The sequence below is a fragment of the Petromyzon marinus genome, chromosome 68 (assembly GCF_048934315.1).
Source record: "Petromyzon marinus isolate PM22_M1 ecotype Great Lakes invasive population chromosome 68, UKy_Petmar_22M1.pri1.0, whole genome shotgun sequence".
In the NCBI taxonomy this organism is placed as follows: Eukaryota; Metazoa; Chordata; class Hyperoartia; order Petromyzontiformes; family Petromyzontidae; genus Petromyzon; species Petromyzon marinus.
The window spans coordinates 7,860,541-7,872,584 of NC_133734.1; the positions used below are offsets into that span (position 1 = coordinate 7,860,541).

The following is a 12,044-nucleotide window of genomic DNA, read 5'->3' on the forward strand; positions in this document are numbered from 1 at the left end:
TGTCTCTCTCCCTGTGTCTCTCTCCCTGTGTCTCTCTCTCCCCGTGTCTCTCTCCCCGTGTCTCTCACTGTCCCTGTGTCTCTCTCCCCGCGTCTCTCTCCCCATGTCTCTCTCCCCGTGTCTCTCTCTCACTGTCCCCGTGTCTCTCTCCCCGTGTCTCTCTCTCGATGCGTCCTGTAGTTGATCCTCTTCACTCCGAAGTCTCTGCTGCGTCTCCCTGAAGCGAGATCCAGCTTTGACGAAATGCTTCCTGGTGAGAATCACTCTCACTCACTCACTCACCCACTCACTCACTCACCCACTCACTCACTCACCCACCTACTCACTCACTCACCCACCCACCCACTCACTCACTCACTCACCCACTCACTCACTCACCCACCTACTCACTCACTCACTCACCCACCCACTCACTCACTCACTCACCCACCCACTCACTCACCCACCTACTCACCCACCTACTCACCCACTCACCCACCCACTCACTCACCCACCTACTCACCCACCTACTCACCCACTCACCCACTCACTCACTCACCCACTCACTCAATCACCCACCCACTCACTCACCCACCCACTCACTCACCCACCCACTCACTCACCCACTCACCCACTCACTCACTCACCCACTCACTCACCCACCCACCTACTCACCCACCTACTCACCCACTCACCCACCTACTCACTCACCTACTCACCCACCTACTCACCCACTCACTCACCCACTCACTCACCCACCTACTCACTCACCCACCCACTCACTCACCCACCTACTCACCCACCTACTCACCCACTCACCCACCTACTCACTCACCCACCCACTCCCTCACTCACTCACCCACCCACTCACTCACCCACCTACTCACCCACCTACTCACCCACTCACCCACCTACTCACTCACCCACCCACTCCCTCACTCACTCACCCACCCACTCACTCACTCACTCACCCACTCACTCACTCACTCACCCACCCACCCACTCACTCACACACTCACTCACTCACCCACCCACTCACTCACCCACCTACTCACCCACCTACTCACCCACCTACTCACCCACTCAACCACCTACTCACTCACCCACCCACTCCCTCACTCACTCACTCACCCACTCACTCACCCACCCACTCACTCACACACTCACTCACTCACCCACCCACTCACTCACCCACCCATTCACCCACCTACTCATCCACTCACTCACTCATCCACCTACTCACTCACACACTCACCCACCTACTCACTCACCCACCCACTCACTCACCCACCCACTCACCCACCCACTCACTCACTCACTCACCCACCCACTCACTCACTCACTCACCCACCCACTCACTCACTCACTCACCCACCCACTCACTCACCCACCCATTCACCCACTCACTCACCCACCCACCCACTCACTCACCCACCCATTCACCCACCCACCCATTCACCCACCCACCCACTCACTCACCCACCCACTCACCCACCCACTCACTCACTCACCCACTCACTCACTCACTCACCCACCCATTCACCCACTCACTCACCCACCCACTCACTCACCCACCCACTCACCCACCTACTCACTCACACACTCACCCACCTACTCACGCACCCACCCACTCACTCACCCACTCACTCACTCAGGCATGGAGTTGGTCAACCCAAGTTCGATTCCGGTGCACGGTCATCCCCAGTGACAGCGATTATCTGAACCGGTCCTGGGTCTCCTCCCCTAGGTCGACTCAGCCTCAAATGAGTTACCTGGTGCAGTGGTGGTGGTGGTGTAGTAAACATCGTCACTGGGAGAGAGACAAAGACGGACGGGCGGGCGTGGTGCTGGCCACCCACCTCTGTGTGTAGCCACAGTGCCGGTAGCCCTTCATAGATGCAGCACTTGCCCCTACAGTCTGATAGAGGCTACCTGGGAGAGCTCTGTCTGTGTGGTGTGTGTAGTACATAGACACTGCTACTCGCTACGACTAACAGCACTTGCCCCTACAGTCTGATAGAGGCTACCTGGGGGACCTTTGTCTGTGTGGTGTGTGTAGTACATAGACACTGCTACTCACTACTAACAGCACTTGCCCCTACAGTCTGATAGAGGCTACCTGGGGGATCTTTGTGTGTGTAACAGCACTTGCCCCTATAGTCTTATAGAGGCTACCTGGGGGATCTTTGTCTCTGTGGTGTGTGTAGTACATAGACACTGCTACTCGCTACGACTAACAGCACTTGCCCCTAGTCTAAGAGGCTACCTGGGGTAGCTTTGTCTGTGTGTGGTGTGTGTATGTGTAGTGACATATGCACTATACACAGCACTTGACCCTAGTCTAAGAGGCTACCTGGGGGACCTTTGTCTGTGTGGTGTGTGTAGTACTTAGACACTGCTACTCGCTACGACTAACAGCACTTGCCCCTAGTCTAAGAGGCTACCTGGGGGACCTTTGTCTTTGGCAGGGACGGAGTTCCGCAGAGTCATCGGTGAGAGTGGAGTTGCAGCCCGCAACCCCAGCGCAGTGACCAGACTTGTGTTGTGTACGGGAAAGGTGAGGACTCACCACTCACTCACCACTCACTCACCACTCACACACCACTCACTCACTCATACACTCACTCATACACTCACTCACTCATACACTCACTCAGTGACCAGACTTGTGTTCTGTACGGGAAAGGTGAGGACTCACCACTCACTCACCACTCACTCACCACTCACTCACCACTCACTCACTCACCACTCACTCACCACTCACTCACCACTCACTCATACACTCACTCACCACTCACTCAGTGACCAGACTTGTGTTCTGTACGGGAAAGGTGAGGACTCACCACTCACTCACCACTCACTCACCACTCACTCACTCACTCACACACTCACTCACACACTCACTCACTCACCACTCACTCAGTGACCAGACTTGTGTTGTGTACGGGAAAGGTGAGGACTCACCACTCACTCACCACTCACTCTTTCACCACTCACTCACCACTCACTCACCACTCACTCACCACTCACTCACTCACCACTCACTCACCACTCACTCACCACTCACTCACTCACTCACCACTCACTCAGTGACCAGACTTGTGTTCTGTACGGGAAAGGTGAGGACTCACCACTCACTCACCACTCACTCACCACTACTACTCATCACTCACTCACTCATACACTCACTCATACACTCACTCACACACTCACTCACCACTCATACACTCACTCAGTGACCAGACTTGTGTTGTGTACGGGAAAGGTGAGGACTCACCACTCACTCACCACTCACTCACCACTACTACTCATCACTCACTCACTCATACACTCACTCATACACTCACTCACACACTCACTCACCACTCATACACTCACTCAGTGACCAGACTTGTGTTGTGTACGGGAAAGGTGAGGACTCACCACTCACTCACCACTCACTCACCACTCACTCACCACTCACCACTCACTCACTCATACACTCACCACTCACTCACACACTCACTCATACACTCACTCACTCACCACTCACTCAGTGACCAGACTTGTGTTGTGTACGGGAAAGGTGAGGACTCACCACTCACTCACCACTCACTCACCACTCACTCACCACTCACCACTCACTCACTCACTCATACACTCACTCATACACTCACTCACACACTCATACACTCACTCAGTGACCAGACTTGTGTTGTGTACGGGAAAGGTGAGGACTCACCACTCACTCACCACTCACTCACCACTCACTCACCACTCACTCACTCACCACTCACTCACCACTCACTCACCACTCACTCACCACTCACTCATACACTCACTCACCACTCACTCAGTGACCAGACTTGTGTTGTGTACGGGAAAGGTGAGGACTCACCACTCACTCACCACTCACTCACCACTCACTCACCACTCACCACTCACTCACTCATACACTCACCACTCACTCACACACTCACTCATACACTCACTCACTCACCACTCACTCAGTGACCAGACTTGTGTTGTGTACGGGAAAGGTGAGGACTCACCACTCACTCACCACTCACTCACCACTCACTCACCACTCACCACTCACTCACTCATACACTCACCACTCACTCACCACTCACTCATACACTCACTCACCACTCACTCATACACTCACTCACCACTCACTCAGTGACCAGACTTGTGTTGTGTACGGGAAAGGTGAGGACTCACCACTCACTCACCACTCACTCACCACTCACTCACCACTCACTCACACACTCACTCATACACTCACTCACTCACCACTCACTCAGTGACCAGACTTGTGTTCTGTACGGGAAAGGTGAGGACTCACCACTCACTCACCACTCACTCACCACTCACTCACTCACTCATACACTCACTCACACACTCACCACTCACTCACACACTCACTCATACACTCACTCACTCACACACTCACTCACCACTCACTCACCACTCACTCACCACTCACTCACTCACCACTCACTCACCACTCACTCACCACTCACTCATACACTCACTCACCACTCACTCAGTGACCAGACTTGTGTTGTGTACGGGAAAGGTGAGGACTCACCACTCACTCACCACTCACTCACCACTCACTCACCACTCACCACTCACTCACTCATACACTCACCACTCACTCACTCACACACTCACTCACACACTCACTCACCACTCACTCAGTGACCAGACTTGTGTTGTGTACGGGAAAGGTGAGGACTCACCACTCACTCACCACTCACTCACCACTCACTCACCACTCACCACTCACTCACTCATACACTCACCACTCACTCACACACTCACTCATACACTCACTCACTCACCACTCACTCAGTGACCAGACTTGTGTTGTGTACGGGAAAGGTGAGGACTCACCACTCACTCACCACTCACTCACCACTCACTCACCACTCACCACTCACTCACTCACTCATACACTCACTCATACACTCACTCACACACTCATACACTCACTCAGTGACCAGACTTGTGTTGTGTACGGGAAAGGTGAGGACTCACCACTCACTCACCACTCACTCACCACTCACTCACCACTCACTCACCACTCACTCATACACTCACTCACCACTCACTCAGTGACCAGACTTGTGTTGTGTACGGGAAAGGTGAGGACTCACCACTCACTCACCACTCACTCACCACTCACTCACCACTCACCACTCACTCACTCATACACTCACCACTCACTCACACACTCACTCATACACTCACTCACTCACCACTCACTCAGTGACCAGACTTGTGTTGTGTACGGGAAAGGTGAGGACTCACCACTCACTCACCACTCACTCACCACTCACTCACCACTCACCACTCACTCACTCACTCATACACTCACTCATACACTCACTCACACACTCATACACTCACTCAGTGACCAGACTTGTGTTGTGTACGGGAAAGGTGAGGACTCACCACTCACTCACCACTCACTCACTCACACACCACTCACACACTCACTCACTCATACACTCACTCATACACTCACTCACTCATACACTCACTCAGTGACCAGACTTGTGTTGTGTACGGGAAAGGTGAGGACTCACCACTCACTCACCACTCACTCACCACTCACTCACCACTCACTCACCACTCACTCACTCACACACTCACTCACACACTCACTCACTCATACACTCACTCAGTGACCAGACTTGTGTTGTGTACGGGAAAGGTGAGGACTCACCACTCACTCACCACTCACTCACCACTCACTCATACACTCACTCACCACTCACGCACCACTCACTCATACACTCACTCACCACTCACTCACACACTCACCACTCACTCACACACTCACTCACTCACCCACTCACTCACCACTCACTCACACACTCACTCACCACTCACTCACACACTCACCACTCACTCACTCACCACTCACTCACCACTCACTCACCACTCACTCACCACTCACCACTCACTCACCACTCACTCATACACTCACTCACACACTCACTCACCACTCACTCAGTGACCAGACTTGTGTTGTGTACGGGAAAGGTGAGGACTCACCACTCACTCACCACTACTACTCACCACTCACTCACCACTCACTCATACACTCACTCACCACTCACTCACTCATACACTCACTCACCACTCACTCAGTGACCAGACTTGTGTTGTGTACGGGAAAGGTGAGGACTCACCACTCACTCACCACTCACTCACCACTACTACTCACCACTCACTCATACACTCACTCACTCATACACTCACTCACCACCCACTCACCACTCACTCAGTGACCAGACTTGTGTTGTGTACGGGAAAGGTGAGGACTCACCACTCACTCACCACTCACTCACCACTCACTCACCACTCACTCACCACTCACTCATACACTCACTCACCACTCACTCACTCATACACTCACTCACCACTCACTCAGTGACCAGACTTGTGTTGTGTACGGGAAAGGTGAGGACTCACCACTCACTCACCACTCACTCACCACTCACTCACCACTCACTCACTCACTCACCACTCACTCAGTGACCAGACTTGTGTTGTGTACGGGAAAGGTGAGGACTCACCACTCACTCACCACTCACTCACCACTCACTCACCACTCACTCATACACTCACTCACCACTCACTCACTCATACACTCACTCACCACTCACTCAGTGACCAGACTTGTGTTGTGTACGGGAAAGGTGAGGACTCACCACTCACTCACCACTCACTCACCACTCACTCACCACTCACTCACCACTCACTCATACACTCACTCACCACTCACTCATACACTCACTCACCACTCACTCATACACTCACTCACCACTCACTCACTCACCACTCACTCACCACTCACTCACCACTCACTCATACACTCACTCACCACTCACTCACTCATACACTCACTCACCACTCACTCATACACTCACTCACCACTCACTCACTCACCACTCACTCACCACTCACTCACTCACACACTCACTCACACACTCACTCACTCATACACTCACTCAGTGACCAGACTTGTGTTGTGTACGGGAAAGGTGAGGACTCACCACTCACTCACCACTACTACTCACCACTCACTCACCACTCACTCACCACTACTACTCACCACTCACTCATACACTCACTCACTCACCACTCACTCAGTGACCAGACTTGTGTTGTGTACGGGAAAGGTGAGTACTCACCACTCACTCACCACTCACTCACCACTCACTCACCACTACTACTCACCACTCACTCATACACTCACTCACTCACTCACCACTCACTCAGTGACCAGACTTGTGTTGTGTACGGGAAAGGTGAGGACTCACCACTCACTTACCACTCACTCACCACTCACTCATACACTCACTCATACACTCACTCACACACTCACTCACTCACCACTCACTCACCACTCACTCATACACTCACTCACTCACCACTCACTCACTCACTCACCACTCACTCACCACTCACTCACCACTCACTCAGTGACCAGACTTGTGTTGTGTACGGGAAAGGTGAGGACTCACCACTCACTCACCACTCACTCACCACTCACCACTCACTCACCACTCACTCACCACTCACTCACTCACCACTACTACTCACTCAGTGACCAGACTTGTGTTGTGTACGGGAAAGGTGAGGACTCACCACTCACTCACCACTCACTCACCACTCACCACTCACTCACCACTCACTCACTCACCACTACTACTCACCACTCACTCATACACTCACCACTCACACACTCACTCACTCATACACTCACTCAGTGACCAGACTTGTGTTGTGTACGGGAAAGGTGAGGACTCACCACTCACTCACCACTCACTCACCACTCACTCACCACTCACCACTCACTCACTCACTCACCACTCACTCAGTGACCAGACTTGTGTTGTGTACGGGAAAGGTGAGGACTCACCACTCACTCACCACTCACTCACCACTCACTCACTCACCACTACTACTCACCACTCTCTCATACACTCACTCACTCACTCAGTGACCACTCACTCACTCACTCAGTGACCAGACTTGTGTTGTGTACGGGAAAGGTGAGGACTCACCACTCACTCACCACTCACTCACCACTCACTCACCACTCACTCACCACTCACTCACCACTACTACTCACCACTCACTCATACACTCACTCACCACTCACTCACTCATACACTCACTCACCACTCACTCAGTGACCAGACTTGTGTTGTGTACGGGAAAGGTGAGGACTCACCACTCACTCACCACTCACTCACCACTACTACTCACCACTCACTCATACACTCACTCACTCATACACTCACTCACCACCCACTCACCACTCACTCAGTGACCAGACTTGTGTTGTGTACGGGAAAGGTGAGGACTCACCACTCACTCACCACTCACTCACCACTCACTCACCACTCACTCATACACTCACTCACTCACCACTCACTCAGTGACCAGACTTGTGTTGTGTACGGGAAAGGTGAGGACTCACCACTCACTCACCACTCACTCACCACTCACTCACTCACCACTCACTCACCACTCACTCAGTGACCAGACTTGTGTTGTGTACGGGAAAGGTGAGGACTCACCACTCACTCACCACTCACTCACCACTCACTCACTCACCACTCACGCACCACTCACTCACCACTCACTCACCACTCACTCACACACTCACTCATAGTCTCACTCACCACTCACTCACTCATACACTCACTCACTCACCACTCACTCAGTGACCAGACTTGTGTTTTGTACGGGAAAGGTGAGGACTCACCACTCACTCACCACTCACTCACCACTCACTCACCACTACTACTCACCACTCACTCACCACTCACTCACCACTCACTCATACACTCACTCACTCACTCACCACTCACTCACTCACCACTCACTCACCACTCACTCAGTGACCAGACTTGTGTTGTGTACGGGAAAGGTGAGGACTCACCACTCACTCACCACTCACTCACCACTCACTCACCACTCACTCACCACTCACTCACCACTACTACTCACCACTCACTCATACACTCACTCACCACTCACTCATACACTCACTCACCACTCACGCACCACTCACTCATACACTCACTCACCACTCACTCACACACTCACCACTCACTCACACACTCACTCACTCACCCACTCACTCACCACTCACTCACACACTCACTCACCACTCACTCACACACTCACCACTCACTCACTCACCACTCACTCACCACTCACTCACCACTCACTCACCACTCACTCACCACTCACCACTCACTCACCACTCACTCATACACTCACTCACACACTCACTCACCACTCACTCAGTGACCAGACTTGTGTTGTGTACGGGAAAGGTGAGGACTCACCACTCACTCACCACTCACTCACCACTACTACTCACCACTCACTCATACACTCACTCACTCATACACTCACTCACCACCCACTCACCACTCACTCAGTGACCAGACTTGTGTTGTGTACGGGAAAGGTGAGGACTCACCACTCACTCACCACTCACTCACCACTCACTCACCACTCACTCACCACTCACTCATACACTCACTCACCACTCACTCACTCATACACTCACTCACCACTCACTCAGTGACCAGACTTGTGTTGTGTACGGGAAAGGTGAGGACTCACCACTCACTCACCACTCACTCACCACTCACTCACCACTCACTCACTCACTCACCACTCACTCAGTGACCAGACTTGTGTTGTGTACGGGAAAGGTGAGGACTCACCACTCACTCACCACTCACTCACCACTCACTCACCACTCACTCATACACTCACTCACCACTCACTCACTCATACACTCACTCACCACTCACTCAGTGACCAGACTTGTGTTGTGTACGGGAAAGGTGAGGACTCACCACTCACTCACCACTCACTCACCACTCACTCACCACTCACTCACCACTCACTCATACACTCACTCACTCACTCACCACTCACTCAGTGACCAGACTTGTGTTGTGTACGGGAAAGGTGAGGACTCACCACTCACTTACCACTCACTCACCACTCACTCATACACTCACTCATACACTCACTCACACACTCACTCACTCACCACTCACTCACCACTCACTCATACACTCACTCACTCACCACTCACTCACTCACTCACCACTCACTCACCACTCACTCACCACTCACTCAGTGACCAGACTTGTGTTGTGTACGGGAAAGGTGAGGACTCACCACTCACTCACCACTCACTCACCACTCACCACTCACTCACCACTCACTCACCACTCACTCACTCACCACTACTACTCACTCAGTGACCAGACTTGTGTTGTGTACGGGAAAGGTGAGGACTCACCACTCACTCACCACTCACTCACCACTCACCACTCACTCACCACTCACTCACTCACCACTACTACTCACCACTCACTCATACACTCACCACTCACACACTCACTCACTCATACACTCACTCAGTGACCAGACTTGTGTTGTGTACGGGAAAGGTGAGGACTCACCACTCACTCACCACTCACTCACCACTCACTCACCACTCACCACTCACTCACTCACTCACCACTCACTCAGTGACCAGACTTGTGTTGTGTACGGGAAAGGTGAGGACTCACCACTCACTCACCACTCACTCACCACTCACTCACCACTCACTCACTCACCACTACTACTCACCACTCTCTCATACACTCACTCACTCACTCAGTGACCACTCACTCACTCACTCAGTGACCAGACTTGTGTTGTGTACGGGAAAGGTGAGGACTCACCACTCACTCACCACTCACTCACCACTCACTCACCACTCACTCACCACTCACTCACCACTACTACTCACCACTCACTCATACACTCACTCACCACTCACTCATACACTCACTCACCACTCACGCACCACTCACTCATACACTCACTCACCACTCACTCACACACTCACCACTCACTCACACACTCACTCACTCACCCACTCACTCACCACTCACTCACACACTCACTCACCACTCACTCACACACTCACCACTCACTCACTCACCACTCACTCACCACTCACTCACCACTCACTCACCACTCACTCACCACTCACCACTCACTCACCACTCACTCATACACTCACTCACACACTCACTCACCACTCACTCAGTGACCAGACTTGTGTTGTGTACGGGAAAGGTGAGGACTCACCACTCACTCACCACTCACTCACCACTACTACTCACCACTCACTCATACACTCACTCACTCATACACTCACTCACCACCCACTCACCACTCACTCAGTGACCAGACTTGTGTTGTGTACGGGAAAGGTGAGGACTCACCACTCACTCACCACTCACTCACCACTCACTCACCACTCACTCACCACTCACTCATACACTCACTCACCACTCACTCACTCATACACTCACTCACCACTCACTCAGTGACCAGACTTGTGTTGTGTACGGGAAAGGTGAGGACTCACCACTCACTCACCACTCACTCACCACTCACTCACCACTCACTCACTCACTCACCACTCACTCAGTGACCAGACTTGTGTTGTGTACGGGAAAGGTGAGGACTCACCACTCACTCACCACTCACTCACCACTCACTCACCACTCACTCATACACTCACTCACCACTCACTCACTCATACACTCACTCACCACTCACTCAGTGACCAGACTTGTGTTGTGTACGGGAAAGGTGAGGACTCACCACTCACTCACCACTCACTCACCACTCACTCACCACTCACTCACCACTCACTCATACACTCACTCACCACTCACTCATACACTCACTCACCACTCACTCATACACTCACTCACCACTCACTCACTCACCACTCACTCACCACTCACTCACCACTCACTCATACACTCACTCACCACTCACTCACTCATACACTCACTCACCACTCACTCATACACTCACTCACCACTCACTCACTCACCACTCACTCACCACTCACTCACTCACACACTCACTCACACACTCACTCACTCATACACTCACTCAGTGACCAGACTTGTGTTGTGTACGGGAAAGGTGAGGACTCACCACTCACTCACCACTAC

At 52.5% G+C, this 12,044-nt stretch overlaps 1 protein-coding gene across 3 annotated transcripts in view; it reads left to right on the forward strand.

Annotated features, from left to right (window-relative positions):
* Positions 1-12,044, forward strand: part of LOC116937525 (2-oxoglutarate dehydrogenase complex component E1-like) — a 159,658-nt gene that overhangs the window by 122,153 nt on the left and 25,461 nt on the right. For all 3 annotated transcript variants that reach the window (XM_076054890.1, XM_076054889.1, XM_076054892.1), the window contains 2 exons: positions 181-253; positions 2,448-2,536. In XM_076054890.1, coding sequence (XP_075911005.1) covers positions 181-253; positions 2,448-2,536 — 162 coding nt within the window. The remainder of the gene's footprint in view (positions 1-180; positions 254-2,447; positions 2,537-12,044) is intronic.